The sequence below is a fragment of the Anguilla rostrata genome, chromosome 2 (genome assembly GCF_018555375.3).
Source record: "Anguilla rostrata isolate EN2019 chromosome 2, ASM1855537v3, whole genome shotgun sequence".
Taxonomy (NCBI): domain Eukaryota; kingdom Metazoa; phylum Chordata; class Actinopteri; order Anguilliformes; family Anguillidae; genus Anguilla; species Anguilla rostrata.
The window spans coordinates 39,934,616-39,954,909 of NC_057934.1; the positions used below are offsets into that span (position 1 = coordinate 39,934,616).

Below are 20,294 nucleotides of genomic sequence, written 5' to 3' on the forward strand. Positions count from 1 at the left end.
GGGCAGTTCCTTTTGGCCTCCACACTTCGCTTCCTGAGTGTTTCTGACCTGTTGGACGGGTGTTTGGGGTTTTTTATGGTCATTATGGTGAGAATTCTTTGGGAATCAATTGTAGAGGTTGTACTGAGCTCACCGGAGCTCTCTTTCTTCTTAATGCTGCTCCAAATAGTTGATTTTGGTAAACCTAAGGTTTGGCCTATGTCTCCAGCTGTTTTTTCTTCTTATTTCTCAGTAATGGCCTTGACTTTCATTGGCACAATTCTGATTCTCATGTTGACAAATGCCAATTACAGACTCCAGAGGTAATTGAAAACCTAGAATCAAGACTAGGTACTGAGAGCTGTCTTATACCTGTACTTAGGAAGCAATTAAACACACCTGACTAATCAGAAATACATGTGAACCCATTTGTTCCAAAAGTTATGGTGCTCTGATATTGGGGGTGTTTGTATAAAAAGTGCTGTAATGTCTACATGGTGAAACCAAAATGTACAAAAATAGCATTTAATTAAAGCTGTGCAAAATAATCTGCATTTTAACCATGTGATTTGTTTGAATCCAAATATTAAATTGTGGAGTACAGAGCCAAATCAAGAAAAAAATATCTTTATCTCAAACATTATGGAGCTCATTATATATAAGTCAGGTATGCCTTCCAGTGTCCAACCAGTGATGTGTGTGTGTGTGTGTGTGTGTGTGTATGGGGTAATGTGTTTGTATGTATATGCATGCATATGCAGTTTCATGAGATACATTTTTGAGGTAAGTATATGATAGTGGATAGGGGTTGTCAAAAGAGAGGAAGGTTGAAGATGGAGAAACTAGAATGACACCCTTTGGAGCACTCTGTATAATGAGTGTAAATATTAATGATAATCAACATGCTGGCCATCCACTGGGCCATTCAAAATGGACCCCCCCCCCCCACCACCACCACCACTTTTCCTCACTCAGCACCTCATCCTGCCTCCAATCTTCAGTGCCCTACCATGTCCCTACTGGTTATATACACCTGTCTTCTCACTCTCTGCTGCTTTTAGATAAACGCTCTCTCAATACTCAACTGTCCATTCACTGTATACAGCAAATATAAAATCATATGTTGAGTCTCCAGCTTCACTGTATTCACATTCTGATTACTTTTATCATGATTGATGATTCCAATTAAGATTGTAAACTGTATTCTTATTTCCCCCATGCACAGTAGAACAAGGTTTTCCTATTAAAATTGAAAAAAACAACAACAATGAAAAATGTTTTAAAAAAGAAATGTCTGTATTATATTATAAAGATAAAGTGCACTATTATTATTACTATTATTGCCTGTGATTAAAAATGAATAATAATGACAACAATTATGGTCATAAGTGAAAAATAAATATCACATTATTATGATTATATTAATAAACTTTAAAAAGGATGAACTCATTGAGGTATTCTTTTTTAGGTTTACTCACCCAGATTGTATTTTCTTTCTGTAATTTGTCATAGACTGGCATGTCTGATAGTGTCTACTGGCGTGCCTACCATTATGACACAATACCAATGCAGTTTTAAATTTCATTATCACAAGAATGTGACACCTATCTGCACTTATTCATCAGTTGGTCCTCCATGTGACGCTCAACAGCTGAACAGTTGGGTGGGTATGTCTCCGGAAGTTGGAGGAGGCAGAGCATGCGACAAGATGAAAATGTTTTCTTACAAGTCAAAAGAAAAAGGTGCCTACAAGCCGTAATCAGAATGTACATTCGGGGAATGGAGATGATTGAGACCATAAAATTTTAGTTTTAAATATTTTTCTCCCTTCTTCCCCAGTTCATCAAAGCTCATTGCTGCACTCTCTGTTAGCCATTTGGAAATGCACAGCCAGAGCATCTTATCGCACCACAGTTCACAAGATGGGCTCACACCTCATGAATGTGTTGCCATTCAATATTGCATTGCACATACATGCAGCAGACGGTCCAATATTTTTTTTACACACACTTTCAAAAGGAAAGTTTTAAAGCAATATGCAACAAGAATATGTGTTAGGGCTGAATAGTATGCCCTGGGATTCTAGATCGATACAGAGATGGTTCACTTATGTTCTAACATTTAAAGTTACATTCCACACTTCATTCTCATTCTGGGCTTTTTACTTAAATGGAGAAACTACTTTACATTACATTACGGGCATTTAGCAGACGGGCATTTATCCAGAGAGATTTCCACAACACAGCAGTTACATTGCATCCATGTACACATCAGCTGGATATATACTGAAGCAATGCAGATTAAGTACCTCGCTCAAGGGTACAACGGCAATGTGCTACCCGGGAATCGAATCAAATTCAAGTATTCATTCAAATCCCTCCGTTCTGCTACCTCAGGACGCCTAGCACCTCCCCTTCTTCGCACCTGCACTTCCAGAACACGTCTCCTGCCTGTTCTGGCCCCACGATGGTGGAATGACCTCCCTGTGGAGGTCAGAACAGCTGAGACTGTGACCCATTTCAAACGACGACTGAAGACCCACCTCTTCAGGCTGCACCTCTCCCCATCCCTCCCTTCCCCCCTGTAAATGACTAAAACTTAGGGTTGTAACTAGGCAGCTGTTTCATAGGTGACTTGGTTGATGCGCCTGTCTTAACGACTACTTGTATTTTTATTTATTTTTATTTTTCCATAGATTGCGTTGTTGCCGTTCTCGTTGTTAGTGTTAATCAGTTTAACCATCAGGGTCCAAGTTGAACTATGCGGTTGTTCCCTGTACTTGGACCGGTACTTCTCTCTAGGGGTTTCGTCATACTTGTTCCTGGTTATGGTTATACACTTTGTTGTACGTCGCTCTGGATAAGAGCGTCTGCCAAATGCCTGTAATGTAATGTAATGTAAAGTAAGGGCTTACCGCTCGTAAATCGTCACACTATTCTATTTGTCTAAATTTATTTGATTATTACTTTCCTTGTCTTGTACATACAAGAATTTTGGTAATTTCTGTTTATAGTTCTGTCCTCAAGAGACTTTTCTCCAAGGAGTGCTGTCCTTGAACTAACTTGGATATAAATATTCATGATAGGATGGAGTTAAGTCACTTTGTGCTTCTGATTCCACTGGAGCACATTGGAAGAATTTGTCTTAAATGTGGTAGTTCATTTGCTGGAGTTTATATTTTAAAGAACCGATGTTTGTTGAAAGGGTTCCGTGGTAAATTGAGCATCTTTTGTTCTTTTGCTTAATTTTGTGGTTCTCTGTGGCAGAAAATCCACCTAGTTGGCACTCTCCCGTCGCCATCGCCTGTTCCTCTGCTGGCGTAAGAAGATGTTGTGGGGACGTTTCCAAACCACGCAGAAGAGTCACGTGGAGCAAATGGACCAATTAAATGTAGCGTCAAATATGCGTTGGACTGAGTGAATTTCAGAGAAAGGGAGGAGAAAGAAGGGAGATGTGAGACGGTGGTACAGTAGCAACCTAGCTAACTGTAGTTCTCGAATTTTCGGTCTTCAGGCAATTTCAGGTATGAAAATTATACATTATAGTATATATATATATTTTTAGAAAATGTATTTAATTGTGAAACAATCAACTTGTTTTTCCTGTTAGCATGCGTTTAGGCGTGGTTTTTTGGGATAGGACAGAAGTCACAGGATATTATCGTTATGATACTTCTTCTCAGCGACTTCATTCGAAAAAAAATCGGTTTTCAAATAGAAATCTAGCCCGTTGATGAGCCTATTCATTTCCCATATTAATAGAAATATTGCCCATTGTAATCCTGAACATGCGAATGTTTGTCTGGGTATGAGAATAACTGAACTAGATTAGCAGCACATTTGCTGGCTAACGCCTTTGCGTTAGCTTAGCTTTCAGTGCAAGCTCTGGGTTCATGTACAGTAGCTGAGGAAATTGATGACCAACAGGGTGTTAGATAACAGTCACTGGTAATATTCGGAATTAGACTTTCTTGCAAGTATATGTGAATCGTCTCTTTGGTATTATGCCACAAACATAACGCTATTTACCTCGCAGTTCTTATTTTCGGTGTGCAAACATTGTTTAGTTACGTTAAGTGTTTTCTGGTGGTAATACTAATAGTCACCAAATAGCTCGCGAGCTTTTTCAGTCCTGTTTAGCTGTACTTGGCTAACGTTAGTGCCTATTCTTTAGCAAGCTAACGTTATAACGTGCTACAGCAGATGGCTAGAAACTGTTGCCATTTTAATCAATTATATCTTAATTATTCGCTAAATTGGCGTTTTAATACTTTGAATGAATTATAACCAGGATCAGTTTCCTAATCCTGAAGTACGGTTGCTTTTTGTCCTTCATTGTCTGTTAGGTTGGTTTCATGAAAATGAAGGTGTAACGATATGTTATTCAAATGTGGTCTTTTAGTTGTTACACAAACGGAATTATATGACGTAATTGACTACAACACTAATTTCATTTATTGAAAAAAGATAACTAGACTAGGTTAGGCCACATTTGTATTTCACGGCCAGTCTTTGTAGTGTAATTTTATGTTCAAGGGATTAATAATTGACAGAAATTTTGTTTTTGTTCCACTAAACAATATAAGTCCTATATTTGAGTTTGGGCTAAAACTTAAGTAATTCGGAAATTGAGGAAAGGCATGCCTATACTAAGTTGCAGTGCAGCAGGAAGGATTGTAACGCATAGCTAACTAGAAACGTGTTTATTTGCATAGTTTGCATAAGAGTTGATAAACGCTTATCTTCAACGTTAGTGTGACTGAATTCTGATGATAGGGTTTTCGTCAGAATCGACATGCACTACCAAATATTGTCATATCCTTGGAAGTAGAAGCTTTGCGGTGATTGCATTAATTTGTTCATTAATCAGCAGTTTAATATAAAAAATTATACAAGACTAATGAAAGTATTGCTTAATGTGTGTTGCCATGGTAACGACAGTCTTTATGGCCGGGTGTACAGTAATTGCTGTAGTTCTCTGTGCTTATCTATTTATTGGGCTCTCAGAGGAGGAGAGTGGGAGTGGGATTGAGCGTGATCGTGGAACTGAGAACAAAATACTGAGGAAAGGAGCACAATGTGTGGTTTCACTGAGACTAGGTATTTGTCACCTTGCTGATTTCCTCTATTATTGCATATTTGTCACACTGAATGGTTTCAGATCTTTAGACAACATGCAATAATACACAAAGGGAAACATAGTGAACCAAAACACAGTTAAAAATAATTATTTCATTTATTTAAAATACCCATACATGTGTTTTAAAACCGTAAAAATATACTTTATTAAATTATTGTTTGGTTACTATGCTTTTTCCACCAAAAATGTTTAATAAACTACTGAAAATGGCTTGGTTGCATTGCTACACCTTTACTCTCATTGTGTATGCCAGAATTTATGAACATGCAAATATTCAATATCCTCAAGGCCTTGATAAATCTAAAACGGTCAATGACTTAATGTACAATTTAGCTACTGTAGCCATTTCAGGTTTGTACATGTGAAATTCAGTCCTCTGCCAAGGAACAGAGCAAAGTGACGACCTATTCCAGGAAATATTTCCAAAAAATTTTTCTATTTGAGCGAGCTAAGTAGAACTGTTCCGGAAGTATTTTTGGGTATAAGAGTTTATTTTATTTGCAATATATCAAATCATATATAATTTAAATTGTTATCTGTCCTTGAAAAGTGTGATTTTCAGAGTGTATTCTAACGGGAATGGGATGCTAGGTGACCAAAAACATGATGCCCTTGTCTGTATAAATGTAACCGCTCTAACCGTTATGCTGCTTCTGAGTTGCTGTGACAAACAACATGCTTTTTTGCTGTAATATGTTTACAGAATGCCAAAAGGCTTCATATTTGGAGATAAGGGACACTAGATCGTGTTGAAAACCATCTGCATGTAGTGTCCTTTTGGACATACTTTAGGCATTTTAAATGTTTAATTTCTTTAATAAACATAAATTTTACCCATCAATGTATTTGACTTTAAGTTTGGTGTTTAATGTTAAATGTGTTGAGCTAGTCTGCTTGCTGCATGTTGACATAGCCTCATCTTCTGGATGCTGTGATTAATGGAAAAGTAACAGCTACCTGGTCACAGGCCTTTATAATAAGCACACACCAGATTGGTCTGTGTGGTTGGCTATTTGCTTTGTAAAAGCTTACCTGGGTGTTAAAAAACAAACAAAAACAGTTTTCCTCGTCTATTTGGACGTTACCCCAACTCACCTCACGATAAGTTACAAAGTTGCTTGTGCGTCAGTGTTTATGGAGTCTTTTTTCATGAATAAAGCCCCATGCTTCATAATCTGGTCTAATTTCACTGGTCTCACTTTACTAATGGAAACGTGTTTCCTTGATTAACATTAGTAGGGCTATGTGCCAGAAAAAAACCTGCATACACACATTATAGGGCATTTTCATTTGCTGTTATAATTATTCCATGCCTCTGATAGAATCATATGGACTAGGTGGTATGAATGAAGAGCGTCTGCCAAATGCCTGTAATATAATGTAATGAATGTAACATGGACTGCATGTACCTTTGTTTTAATTGTATCTGACTCATAAGTTAGGGATGTAATTTAAATGGCTACTGACAGGTCAAAGCTGTTTGAAGTAAAATTTCATAGTGCTATGCTCAATATTTTTTGAAATGAGAAAAATCTGAAAGCCGTTACATGTATGGCAACTCTCCCCTACTCTAACATGCTGATGATGTCTCCTTTTAAGAATAGCCTTAGTGATCTTGTACCGGAAAGAAGTACACCAGATTTTTGCAGACGTTAAAAACGCAATTACCTTTACTGGAAAGGCTGCCAGCAGTGAGAAATCACCTGTAGCAGGTCATATGAATAAATTTCCATTCTCTCTTCCCATATTTTGGTGATCTATCGTTAGAACACCCTAAAATGCATTAACCCAAACATGCTAATTTTAGGGATGCCGCATTTCTTTAGTTTTACCAGCACAAACCTCCAGTGCGGCAAATCCTTAGGAAATATGTCCATGTGTGTTCTTATGTAAAGTATGGTTGTGGTTATTATAATAAGTTAAATAATCACTGGTTGCCTGGTATGCATATGTGACCTAATAAAGGGGTTTACATAGCTGACTAGATTCATCCTTGGGGAATTTTCAACTGTCTGACCCGCAGAGCCAGTTCCTCAGGCTTGCAAATATCACAAATTTCACTATTTCTCATTCATATTTTCCTTTTCTACATAGTAGTCTATCATAACATGTCTCCATGCCTCCACCATTCCTATTTGATCAGTTCTTAGATATTGTACTGTTTTTTGAGTAAAATTAACTTGAATTTGGTTTGTTGAATGTGGATTTGGATGCTGGCTTTTCATCTTATATGGGTGCAAATAATCTCGAAAGTTTTACATTCATATTCTCAGTTCTGCATTTTCAATGTGAAAATGGCCCTTTCCCCCCCCTCTCACTTAAATTCACATGTGCTCTTTGAATGGTCATTTTTCAAGTTCTCACTTGCAGATTAAGCAAGAAAGACACAATCATGCCTTGGCGTGAAAGAAGCTGCAGGGTTGCCAGGTCTCCCTTTTGGGTTGTTTTTTTATTTATTTTTAAAATCTTGTTTAATTAGGGTGTTGCATTCTGTGTGCATCTCACCCATCTTTCTGTTTCTGTCAGTGTGTGAATGCTCTCACCTCTCACCCAGTTTACACGCCCACGCCTTATATCTTCCATCCATATGCTCCTTCATCTCTCTGCCTGGTATTTTTCCTTCCCTCTGTTTGAGTGTAGACACAGATGTGGGCGGTTGCACTCCACCTTGGCTTCTCCCAATGAACCAGGATAAAGGATCACATGATTTTGGTGTGCTTTTGCCAACAATGTTTTGTCAGCTCTTGTCTTGAGACGTCTGCACTGATATTACATGTTTTTGATTCTACACAAAAGCATAACCAATGAAAGGGAGGGTGGGCTTCCTAACTAAAAATCATCAGCAGTGCATGTGTAGTTAATAAAAACAAATAATAAGTACTAATTTCTTACTTTTTGTTAGCTAATTCAGTGTGAACTAGCTAACAAAACCCACAACCACATCCCACTTTTCAAAATGCTTGTAGCTATAAGCATAAGTAAGGCCCTTACTTACCCTGACAATGGGTCATTGAAATAGTTCTACTACTATTTTAAGATGGCCATAGTTTATACACAGGTTTCTGTGGGAGTGTACACTATATCATCGATATAAATCTGAGATATTCTGCTGCTTGATAGCCCCAAAGAACTATCAGAATAGGCATTTTGATTGACATACTTGCCGATTTTAAGAAGTCCCTTTTTTGTCATGTATGCACTCTGTCACTTCTCTTGGCTCACTGTGAGCTTCGCTAGCTATCATTAGCTAGGTTATAGAGGTGAGTCAACCAGCTGTAAAATCCTACTATGCTGTGTAAGTTAGTTTTTTTTCCCCAAATATGACTGCAGTTCGACTGCTACAGACCAATATCCATGGTCAGAGAGACGCATTTTTCACAAAATTCATATCTATGACTTTTGCTCTTCTTGCTCTGTCTCTTGCCTTGCTACTCTGTAATGCAACTTTGTAACAGTTCCCTGTAAAAAGCACAATACAAATACAATTGAATTGAATCTTGGGTGAATGTGCAGTCGTGGAATGCAGCTGCTGTATCTTTCCCAAAATGTCAGCCGTCTGGATATAATACAAATTGTGTGAAGTGTATATTGAATTTCAGTTTTTTATTGACCTGGATTTTATTTGTGTAATATTTTTCATCAATCCTATGAATTCTGATAGTATTTTACGCAACTGCTTCATTGTCATGTTGTGGCTTTTTTGACGTTTTTTTCTCCGTCAGCAACTTCACCACAGCAGCTATTGGGCATATCAAGATAGGCTGCAAGTTCAATGTACTGTCAAACAAGTTTATCTGAACCTGTTATTTGGAAGTGAAAATGAATGTGAATTTAGAAAGTCAAAATTAAAAATAATTCAGTATGAACTTGCTGAATTGACCTTGACCTTACAGAGCCATTGTGTAAGCTGCACTATCCTGTGCACACACAAATTAAATTCAGCTATTTGTCTGTGTAAATAAATATAGATCAACATGTAGATAAAAATTAACTTGAATTACATTTTCAGTTCCAGCTGGAACTGATAGTGCCGTCGCCTTGGCAACAACAGAAACTCCAGTGAGAAAAAGGAGTAGGACAGCGTGGAGAGATGGACTCGATCAGATGTGGAGAGAGATACCCAGGGGCATTATTGGAATCTGAAAAACAAGAACAGATCAATCGTGATCATCACTGGTGAAAAAGAAGGGGCAGATATATGAGCCCTACAACTCCAAGTGTGCAGTGAATTGTATGTAAACTGCATCAGTGTTCAGTTGGTCTTCTGTATGGGCTCCCCTGTCTCAGTTATATCAGTTAAATCAGCAGTTAAGTCAGCAGTTGAATGTGTTTAAATATTTGTCAATGACGGATCAAATGGTTATTTTGATCTCTTTTAACTTCAGACTCCAATGGCTGAAGCCAATGATGTGCAAACTCTGGCTGTGACCGGAAAATAGAACCTCGCTAAACGCACCCCCACAGTTACCTCGCTTTCAAAGTCACTGAGGTCACCTTTTGCAGCTGTGCTAGCCATAATTATTGGCAATCTGCTCCGTCCGGCATTATATGGGACCCTGCGAATGCTCTGATGATACTTGTTTTATTATTAGCCGGCCAACATGTCTAGTAGCTGTTGTTCTTCATTTGCCACATGGCAAAGCTGACGAGTGCGTCCTTTTTAATTTCAATGATGTTGACAACTCGTAGAGTTTTTTGGTGTTCCTGTATGCTTCAAATCTGTACATATGGTATGACAAACATTGCCAGAGATATGAACTGAACATCACGTGGCTGGCTCAAGCAAGCTGGTTCTAGCTGCCCAAAGAATACCATGCGCCTTCTTCCTTCTGTCTCAGCTCTCAAGCAGCACAACCTTTTCTCTTCCAATAATCCAAGTAGAAATGCAATTTCCTTGAGCGTAGGTTGCATGGCCATGGGAAATTTCCAACTGAAAGTAAGGTGAAGTGCAGTTATTTGAAAAATCAATGGGCAATGTACACATCCTCTGGAGGCATGTGTCACTGTCCCAGCTGCTTTAGAGTTCTGTGCACTTTATTTTCCTACTTTGGACTTCAGACCCCTGAAAGCGCTATATCCTGCATTGTAAAGCCGGTGGGTCATCATAAACTTATAAACATAAACGTATCTAAAATATTGTTCATCTTGCATAAAACTCTTCTGGGCCAATTGAAAAAAATTGCACCTTTAAATTTCTATTCACGTTTTGTTATCAGAAAATATTTGAATTTAACTGCAGAGCAGATGCAGTTAAATTAAAACTCTGGGTCTGAGCATTGGATAAATGCCAAAGCTGGAGAGTGTTTTTCTAAAATACTCCATAAACTTTTTACATGTGCATACAGAGGATAAAAAAAGGTGAAGCAAAGCGCAATTGAACTTGTGTATTTTGTTTATAAAGTGAATTGAGTAACCAGTGGTACATAGGGTACTAATGCGGTGGAAAAAATGGCACCTCATTGGCAGTCTTTTCAAACTGTTCCAAACTTACTTTGGCTGGTTAGGAAACCAACCACGTAAGCAACGGTGTAAGCTTGACTTAAGTTTTGCATTTGTGTTGCAAAATATGTTTTTTGAAAGAATATTGTCAGGAGGATCCATACTGGTCAACAAAACTATTTATGTGGTGTATGTACATGTAAAGCAGTAGGTGTTGCTGTTGAACAAAGGTGTGTAAAGTGTAGTTACATTTTCAGTAGTCTCCATGTGTCGCATGCCAATGTGTGAACGCACATTTTGGATGCGTGTCTGCTGGTTTTTTTTGTTGCAGAATCGTAGTTTAGCAGCCTTTGGAATTGTAACATTGTTGCCACGTGTTACTCATATTTATTTTCCAGCTGCTCTTACTCTTTCTTGTAAGCCAAGTCTGTAATCCTGGCGCATGTCTAAGTCACAGTGGAAGGAAGTAGGGCATGCGCTGGCTGTGTGGTAGAGTACAATTGGTTACACATTTAGTCAGTTCTGTTTCAATTATCATCAGCTGACAGAGAAGACAGTCTGAATGCTTTTGGAGTCAGTAATGAAGGTGTTGTGTTGAGTAACTGCATTGGTGTGGTTATAACCCCCTAAGTTGCTCCACAGAGATGGCAGAAGCTCACCAGGCCGTGGCCTTCCAGTTCACCATCACACCGGAGGGCATCGACCTGCAGTTGTCCCATGAGGCTCTAAGGCAGGTGTACCTCTCTGGGCTGCGCTCCTGGAAGAAGAGATTCATCCGCATGAAGGTGATACTATATGTTGCATTCTCGTATGAATCTGTGTAACCCGCTATACATTGAAATGTTTAACAGCAGGACTTAATATGTTTCGTCTGTCTATATCTTAGTGGATATTCAGTCCAGATATAAACTCATTATCAGTTTAGTATCAGTGTGCTAAGCAAAACAAGTTGTGCTTGACTTGGTCCAACATAAGGCCAAACATCATGCTTGTTTAGGAGCACGTGTTGTGGGCACCCGCATGGCTTAGCCTATCTGTTGAAGGCACTTAAATCTGGACTGTGCCAGTGTAGCCGGAGTCAGGGATGACGCGGTATGGTCTGTACCATCACAAAGGCAGGGAGGGTTTCTCAAAACACGTTTCAGAAAACACATTTTCGTTAGTACAGACAAATCTCTACTTAAGTATGTACTTAAGTAGTAGTCAGCAGAGAATTTCAGTCTGAAAGAACAAAGGTGTGAGAACAGAGCAGACTTGTTCTGAAAAGAATCTGACCAGAGTAGACTTGTATAGAATGCAGCTGCAGTTTTCATTGGTCTGCTGCATTGAGATTTGGTGAATTTCTGTGTTTCATAGGCTCAGTAAATCCATTCCTTCAGCTTATATGATTCTTCTTGTTCAGTTGTCAAGGGTGGTCTTGTGGCCGTAAACTAACAATAATAATAATAATAATAATAATAATTAAAAAAACACATTTATCACTGTCCTTTTCTGTAAATACATGTACTTTAGTTTCAGTTTATGTGCCATGTTGAGCTTGATTTTTCTGTCTTGCTCAGCTCAGTTTTGACATTCAGGTAAGGTTTCTGCACAACAGACTATGGTGAGCAACTCGCCATACACTACAGTGATGCCTAGTGGAACTGCGCTGAACTTGCCCCTCTCTTACAGAATAGTGTGATCACAGGAGTTTACCCTGCTAGCCCCTCCTCTTGGCTATTTGTGGTCATCGCAATCCTAGCCACCATGTACACTCGCTCAGACCCCTCCATGGGCCTGATAGCTAAAATACAAGAGCACCTACCAGTCAGGTAATACTATTTTCTTGATCTCCCTATCCGGTGTTGCTGTACTGTTGGTTTTAATTGTTTTAGTTTTTGTTCCCTTTTGCTTGTACCATTTTTGTTGCATTACCACCATAAGATATAATCTTTTGCTAGCCACAGTATCAGTTGTGGGTTTGTTTCAGTTCACCACCATTTTGTCTGCTTCAGTGATTTTCTGAATCATTTACTGTTGATTCAGCAAATGTCCTTATGTGAACACATTGCCCGGCAACCCCCTGGCCATATCTGAACTCATGGCCAAAAAAACCGTTACCATCTGTCTTTCATAGAAAACGTAGTGCCCTGTTTGTCCGGCAGGGGGCAGCATTGTACAACAAACGATAACTCTGGCGTGGTCTCCTTCTCTGTCCCTCTCAGTCAGTCTCTCAGTGCGCAGTGCCAGACGGTGGTGTCAGCGGTGCTCTTCAGCACGCTGCTCTGGCTGTCTCTCATCTTCACCATGCGCCTGTGCCTGAAGCAGCTCCTCTCCTACCACGGCTGGATGTTTGAGCAGCACGGCAAGATATCAAACACCACCAAAGTCTGGGTGGTCAGTACTCCTTCACCTATTACGTGTGCTTCTCCACCTAGAAGTATCATTTGCAAGCATTCTAAAGTGAACTCTCCACCTCTCTCGTTCTCTCCCCCCCCCCCCCATGCCCCCTATAGGCATTGGTGCGCATCTTCTCAGGCAGACAGCCCTTGCTCTACAGTTACCAGGGGTCTCTTCCAAACCTGCCTGTCCCTGCCGTTAAAGACACAATCAAACGGGTGAGGGAGAGAGTCAGTCTTAGTCTATGCCAGCAGACACAGTCTGTCACGTGCTGTTTGTTTTTATCTCAGATTTTCGCCCTCTTCCTCTCAGTACCTGGAGTCTGTGCGGCCTTTAATGAGCGAGAGCGAGTTTGAGCGCATGTCTACGCTGGCTACGGAGTTCGAAGGTGGCCTGGGGAACCGGCTGCAGTGGTACCTCAAGCTCAAAGCACTCTGGGCTGCCAATTATGTGAGTACCTCCACTCATGTCTTCTTATTCTTCTCCTGTATGAACTGTGCCATATAGGATGGTGCTTATGACTTTCATAACTGTATCAATCTAGGTTATGGGTATATAGAAAAACATTGAAATATACGTACGTATAGCTTGACCATTGTTTAGCTTTAAAACTCCACAAGTTTTAGATTTGAACCACCTGACATTGTTAATTGCGTGGCCTTGGGGTTTAAGTTAATGACTTACATTGTAAATATGATATTGAGTGTCTCTTGCATGGATTGCTGTAATTTATGTATCTTACTTATTTACCTTCCTATTTCTCTCTCATAGGTGAGTGACTGGTGGGAGGAGTATATCTACCTCAGAGGGCGAAGTCCCATTATGGTCAACAGCAACTACTATGGCATGGTACATTCCGTCTCTTCTGTTCCAAGCAATCTCTACTACCACATTATCATATTCGTCCCTTCTCAGTTATAAACATTCTGTTTGGTACGGGGCTGGCTTTCTCAACTGAAACATTATGGATAGAAACGGTGACTCCTGAGGGCTAATGCCAACGGTGACTCCTGAGGGCTAATGCCAACAGTGACTCCTGAGGGCTAATACCAACAGTGACTCCTGAGGGCTAATGCCAAAAGTGACTCCTGAGGGCTAATGCCGAAAGTGACTCCTGAGGGCTAATGCCAAAAGTGACTCCTGAGGGCTAATGCCAACAGTGACTCCTGAGGGCTAATGCCAGCAGTGACTCCTGAGGGCTAATGCCAGCAGTGACTCCTGAGGGCTAATGCCAGCAGTGACTCCTGAGGGCTAATGCCAGCAGTGACTCCTGAGGGCTAATGCCAACAGTGACTCCTGAGGGCTAATGCCAACAGCGACCTGAAGCTGAAAGAAATGTTTTGCCAAACATCCAATTTTTAGATTTCATCATACATATTAGTTTATAAGGTCCATAATGCTACTATGTTTGAGCAATGTTTTCTGCCACAAATAATGATGGGCTGTTTGATTAAAAATCCACAGTATTAATTGTCCCACTTTTTGTCCCTCAGGACTTCCTGTATGTGACACCCACCCCCATCCAGGCAGCTAGAGCTGGGAACACCATTCAGGCCTTCCTGCTCTACCGGAGAAAGCTCAACCGAGAGGAGATGAAGCCTGTGAGTTCTCCACATGGGCATCCTTTCTGGTGGCTTTGTCTAAATTGACACTTGCGCCTAAACCCTGTAATTCTGCATTCGACTGAGCTGTAAAGCCACCGATTGAGAGACATGTCACGGTGTCCGGTGCCATTGCCGTTTTGAGCACGGCCCACGGCAGAGGCGTAAAAAGATGAGGGTGTGAGGGGAAAATGGTGGGAGAACAAGCATTCAGAACGTGTGAGCGTGTGAACGTGTGCGCGTGGCTTTGGGTGTGTGAGTGAGAACACGAGCGCCTGTGTGTGGGCGAGCCACCTTTACCCCCCTTTTCCTTTCGGTGCATTTCATTTCCAACAGAATATGTTTGATTGCGTCTGTTTCACTGTTTTTTGTAAGCTGTAGTTTTAAACCCATTCTGTTTCATGGTTTCATTCCCTCCCTCTCTCACTGCACTCTCATGTCTCCTACCCCCCCCCCCTTTCCCCTCCACTATTGGTTTGTCCCTTCACCCTCCACTCTTTTCTGCCTCCTTTTTTCCACTCCATCTTTCCTTTTCTTTCTCTCCCAGAGTCGTGTCCCAGGCACTGTCATTCCTCTGTGTGCCGCTCAGTGTGAGAGGATGTTCAACACCACACGCATTCCAGGAGAAGAGACTGGTAACACAGCAGCTATATGAATATACATCTCACACAATGCATGGCAACACGTCCACATGTGAACACTCACTCGTGCTTTTCCACACACACACACACACACACACACGCACACACAAACACGCATGCACTCTCTCATGCGCACATCCACACAAGCACAGATGGACAAACAGAACATCATATTTTGTATATTGCATAGCACTACCGTACTAAAGATTGGAATCACTGAGAAATTTTTATGTTTTTGAACAAATTTGATACTTTTATTTTCCATGGTAGCATTAAATTGATCAAAAAATACAGCCAAGACATTAATAATGTTACAAGTTTTTTAAAATATAATCTTTACATATGATTGCAAAGCCCCATTTACAGCAGCCATTACTTTAGTGTACTGACAACGTACTGTTACCGCATCCTTAAATAATAATGCTAATGTGCTAATTTGGTACTAGAGAAACCACTCATTATATTAAGCACAGCTGAAAACAATTGTGCTGTTTAATGAAGCTAAAAATCTCTTTCTTTCAGTTGCTATAGTATCTAGTAAACTGGTATTTTCGAAGTTCAATTTTGGTTTAAAAAAATAAATAAATAAAAGGTTATCACTCTATTTTACAACACCATGCCATCCCCTGTTGTCAACATTTGACTGGTGCCAATTTCATCATGCAGCAGGACAATGATCCGAAGCACAGCTGTAAGTTATGCAAAAACTATTTGGGGAAGAAGCAGTCAGCCGGAGTACTGTCTCTGCTAGATTGGCTAGCATAATCCCCTGATCTAAATTGTGTCAAGATTTTGTGGGAACAGCTTGATCGTAAGGTCGATGAGAAGTGCCCTACAAGCCAGTTGCACCTACAGTACGGCAAGTGCATCAAGAAGCGTGTGGTGCAACTTCACCTGAATTTCTTGAGAACCTGACAGCTAGAATGCCTAAGGTCTGCAAAGCTGTCAGTGCTGCACATGGAGGATTCTTTGAACAGAAGGTTAGAAGAATAGAACCATTATTATTTAAAATAGAAATGGTTTGTAACATTGCCAATGCCTTGGTTATATTTATTTATTAATTTAATGCTACCTTGGTGAATAAATATCAATTTCCTTCGAAAAACATAAGATTGCTCAGTAGTGTACTGTATGTGCCATCTACAGTCTCCAGGAGATGAGACTGATTAAAACTACTGATTATGTGTGTGCACATTTGACATACTATGCTTATACACACTCGCATGCACTCACATTCAGTCTCACACTCAAACTCATTTACTTACAATTACTGATGCATAGTCCAGGAAGGGATGCATAACATCTACATGACTATATACTACCATGGCACACACTTCTGGAGTGGAGAGTAGTTAATAAACAACTGCCCAAACAGCAGCAGCTACATAGTCAAGGCTGCGATCCCATCCGCTAAATGTTCAGTCCTCACAGACTTCATCTGCAGACTTCACGCAGGAGGATGTGACACAGCACCAAAGGGACAAACCTGTCAATAGAGGAGAAGGGCAAGGGCACACACTATGGACTGAGAAATGAGTCAAAAATAAAAAATGCATAATGGCCAATAGAAGAGGTCTTCCTAAGCTGATTGCTGTACACAACTTTGAAAGAGGAGTGGTTGTTGGGCACATTTAGCAGGAGCTTTAGTGATGAAATCTGCTAAACTTTCTGATGTTGCATGAAGAACAGTGGCTATGGTGATGCTGGCATGGAAGTGAGGAAAAGCCGTGATCAGCTAGTAGGGTCAACCTCTCAAAAGCGCATACTCCTTGGCCGTGATGTTCGTGCAGTGGTTCTAGGTGAATGGTAAAACAGAGCAGCGACTCTGAATCTGAGTTGACTGTAGATATCAGTCTAGGTTAGGGCTGCCCAATACTGTTCCTGGAGATCTACCATCCTGTAGGTTTTTATTTCAACCCTAGCCCTGGTGTAGGGCATGAGCAGGCAGCTGTACCAAAAATAGTTGAGCAATTCAGAGAGAGGTGTACTATGGTTGGGTTGCAGTGCATGAAGTACATGTTTGCAAGTTGTGCAAAGAACGTACGCAGTGGTGTTTTGAGCAGTGGAAAAAAGTATTGTGGTCAGATGAGTCATCACCCTATGCCCTGTACTCAAAAAAGTGTGGTGAAGGGTTCCGGCGGCTTTATTTTCCTGTCTTTGTTTCGGTCTACTCAACCCGTATTAGATAAATGCCAATAAAAACAAAGCCATTTTGAGTGCCAGTGATCACCTTCATACTATAGTTAAGCATTTCCGTCCTGATGGGAGTGGTCTCCATTCCAGGATGAGAGTGCTCCCATCCACAGGGCATGAAGTTATCACTGACTGATTTGATGAGCATGAAACTGACATGAAGCATATGCCATGGCCATCTAAGTCAGCAGATCTGAACCCAGTTCAACAAATATGGGAGAATGTGGAGTGGAACCTGAGAGAGAGTTTTTCACCACTATAAAAAAAAATGGAGGAAATGTGGGGATTTCTCATGGAAGAATGATTTTGCATCCCTCCAGCACAGTTCTAGACGCTTGTAGAATGCTGCTAATAGATCACATATTATAACATGATTGTGTACAGCAATTATGCTACAAAGATGTATTCTCCTGGCTTAACTCTTTAGTTACTTCAATAAGAGAACTAATAATGCAAATCTGATAACGCTCTTAATAGTAAATCTTTTGCGCCCTTAAAATACCTTATTAGCACGCTCTGGTTAGTTTGCTCTTTTGCTGTTTGAATTGGCTTAACTGAAGTGAGCTGGCCATGTAGCTAATCTCAATTAATCTTTCTAAAACCACATTATATGCATAATGGCAAACTTATAGCTGGAGAGCGATTTTAAGTGTAAATATATCAGAATTTAATTAAACTTTGTATTTGCACTATTATGAACAATTTTATAACAGCGCTTGTAGTTTATCCATTTTCACAGGTTTTTCCTGGTATATAACAGGATAATTTCCCATAGGGAATTAGGAGTTGCAAAATATTCTTGCCAGTTTCAGTGCCTGAAGTCTGCAGTTTTATAAACTTCTTCCCTCCAGCAAAATGCTGGGTGGAGGAGCTAATTTGTGTACTTCCCATGCATTGTTAGTGGACTGGACCACACAATACAAATAACTTCCAGATCGTAAAGGAATTTCCCCAAGTGGAAATGACAAGTGTATGTGTGCAAGGGCTTGGCTTTTAGCGCATTGGGCTGCAGCCAAGGACACGGCATTCGTAAAGTTAACGACTTCGATGTGCTGAAATGAAACTAACTGTATCTGCTTACATTTAGACAAGTATGCAAGTCCACAGGCAATTCAGGATCAATAATGCTTAAAATATGTTTACACATCTGACTTGAGACTACTGAACATTGACATTGGGAACGAGAGAGTGGGAGTGCTGTATGTTGCATTATTAGATTGGCTGAATTAAGTTTAGTTTAGACTTAACTGTTGGTTAAAATGGGCCCCTCCCTGTTCATTTCTAACAAATGGTGTGTCTGAAGCAGTTGGTCTTCTTTTTCTACTTTGTCTCTGTGTCTGTCTCTTTGGAAGTCTCATTGTGCCGCTGTGTGTAATGAGGGATTCTTCTTTAATATCTTCTGTCTCCCTGTTATTCTGCATTTTCCTTAATCCTCTCCTCTTTCCTTTCATTCTTTTCACTCCCATCTCTTTCCATCTCCCGTTTTTATCTTTCCATCTCCCTTCCTGCACCACCCTTCCTCCTCTTCTTCCCACACTCTCTGTCTCTCAGTGGTTGTTGAGGTCATCGGTTCCTTGCTGTTCCTATCAGTTTGAGAGGATGTTTGACACTTGTCGAATTCCTGGGGAGACGACAGGTATTAACACTTAATGTTTAGTTGTTCTGTTGCTCTCACTGCTCTTGTCAGGTCTAATAATATCTTGTGTGTGTGTGATGCTTTCTCTAGTTCTTGTCAGTCATTGTGTTTTTGGACTTCTGCTGTCTCCCTATGGCTGTTCCTCACTAAAATACTCATTCCTTTATTTGATCATGTCCACGTTCTCTGGATGCCATACCATGTTTAGCCTCCTGATGGCAGTTGAACCATTGTCCTCATATAGTCATTCAAGTGTCAGCCTCACTCTCTCAGTGCTAAGTCGGTGTTAATGGGGTAGTTCACTTCCTGGTGTTTTTGATTGTCCAACATGGTTTTTTATTCAGACACTTTTGTTAGGTAATTCCAAAGCACCTTCTACAGTGACGTTATGCCTCTAGAGCAGTGGTTCTTAACCTTGTTGGAGGCACCGAACCCCACCAGTTTCATATGCTCATTCACCGAACCCTTCTTTAGTAAAAAATAGTGTAATAATGCAGACTAGACTGAGGGGTGGACCTCTGCGGCGGAGGCTCCACCGAACCCCTGAGACCGACTCACCGAACCCCTAGGGTTCGACCGAACCCAGGTTAAGAACCACTGCTCTAGAGGTTGTATGTATGTTATCATGTATATCATTTTTTCAGAAAATTATGTTCAATATTACTTTTGGCTTGAACCGTTTTCATTTTGGCAAAAGAAGCTGAAGAACAAGTGAGAACCGGTCGGAGAACCGAGGGTTGAGGGGGTGGGGGGGTGTTAGAGCAGTAGAGCGATTGTAAACCCAAGGGAAATAGCTGATAGGTACATTTACAAGTTTGCTTGTGCCATTAAGCCATAGTAACCATGAATTAGTTTCTTATACTTCAAAATAAGCAGCCTAATTTTAAAAATGAGCCCAAAAAACTTTTTTAAGACTTCAAGGGGCAGGGGGGGGTTATTAAACACAAAGTTGTGTTTTATAAGTGGACTTGGCAACGCTGGAAAGGAGCACAAGCACAGCATAACTTCATAATTGTGAATAAACCCTTATACAATGTATTTGTTAATATGTACAGCCTCTGGAAACAGCACTCCTGTACAAACTGCTTTGGAATTGGAAGTATATTTCCTTTCTTTTAGACCATGAATCCACGAATGTCGCTATACCTGCAATTGTGAAGCTGGCTGGTCTTCTGACACTTATGTAAATGTCTGAAATATTATTATTCATTCAAACAGACTGTCCTGGTCAGTCAAATACAAAAATTTAAATTATATCAATGAACTCCAGAAAATGAACTATCCCTT

General features: G+C 40.3%; 2 protein-coding genes across 9 annotated transcripts in view; both read left to right on the top strand.

Moving 5' to 3' along the window:
- LOC135248004 (uncharacterized) overlaps positions 1–20,294 on the top strand; it is a 93,206-nt gene that overhangs the window by 31,890 nt on the left and 41,022 nt on the right. The window lies entirely within an intron of this gene.
- LOC135248000 (carnitine O-palmitoyltransferase 1, liver isoform-like) overlaps positions 3,367–20,294 on the top strand; it is a 34,284-nt gene continuing 17,356 nt past the window's right edge. Inside the window, exons 1-9 of one of the 2 annotated variants that reach the window (XM_064322050.1) lie at positions 3,367–3,502; positions 11,200–11,342; positions 12,229–12,368; positions 12,762–12,933; positions 13,053–13,154; positions 13,249–13,386; positions 13,708–13,785; positions 14,430–14,537; positions 15,085–15,172. In XM_064322050.1, coding sequence (XP_064178120.1) covers positions 11,202–11,342; positions 12,229–12,368; positions 12,762–12,933; positions 13,053–13,154; positions 13,249–13,386; positions 13,708–13,785; positions 14,430–14,537; positions 15,085–15,172 — 967 coding nt within the window. In that variant the 5' untranslated portion in view covers positions 3,367–3,502; positions 11,200–11,201. Of the gene's footprint in view, positions 3,503–11,199; positions 11,343–12,228; positions 12,369–12,761; positions 12,934–13,052; positions 13,155–13,248; positions 13,387–13,707; positions 13,786–14,429; positions 14,538–15,084; positions 15,173–18,922; positions 19,008–20,294 lie in introns of both variants that reach the window. The other variant, XM_064322051.1, reaches the window with a different exon arrangement.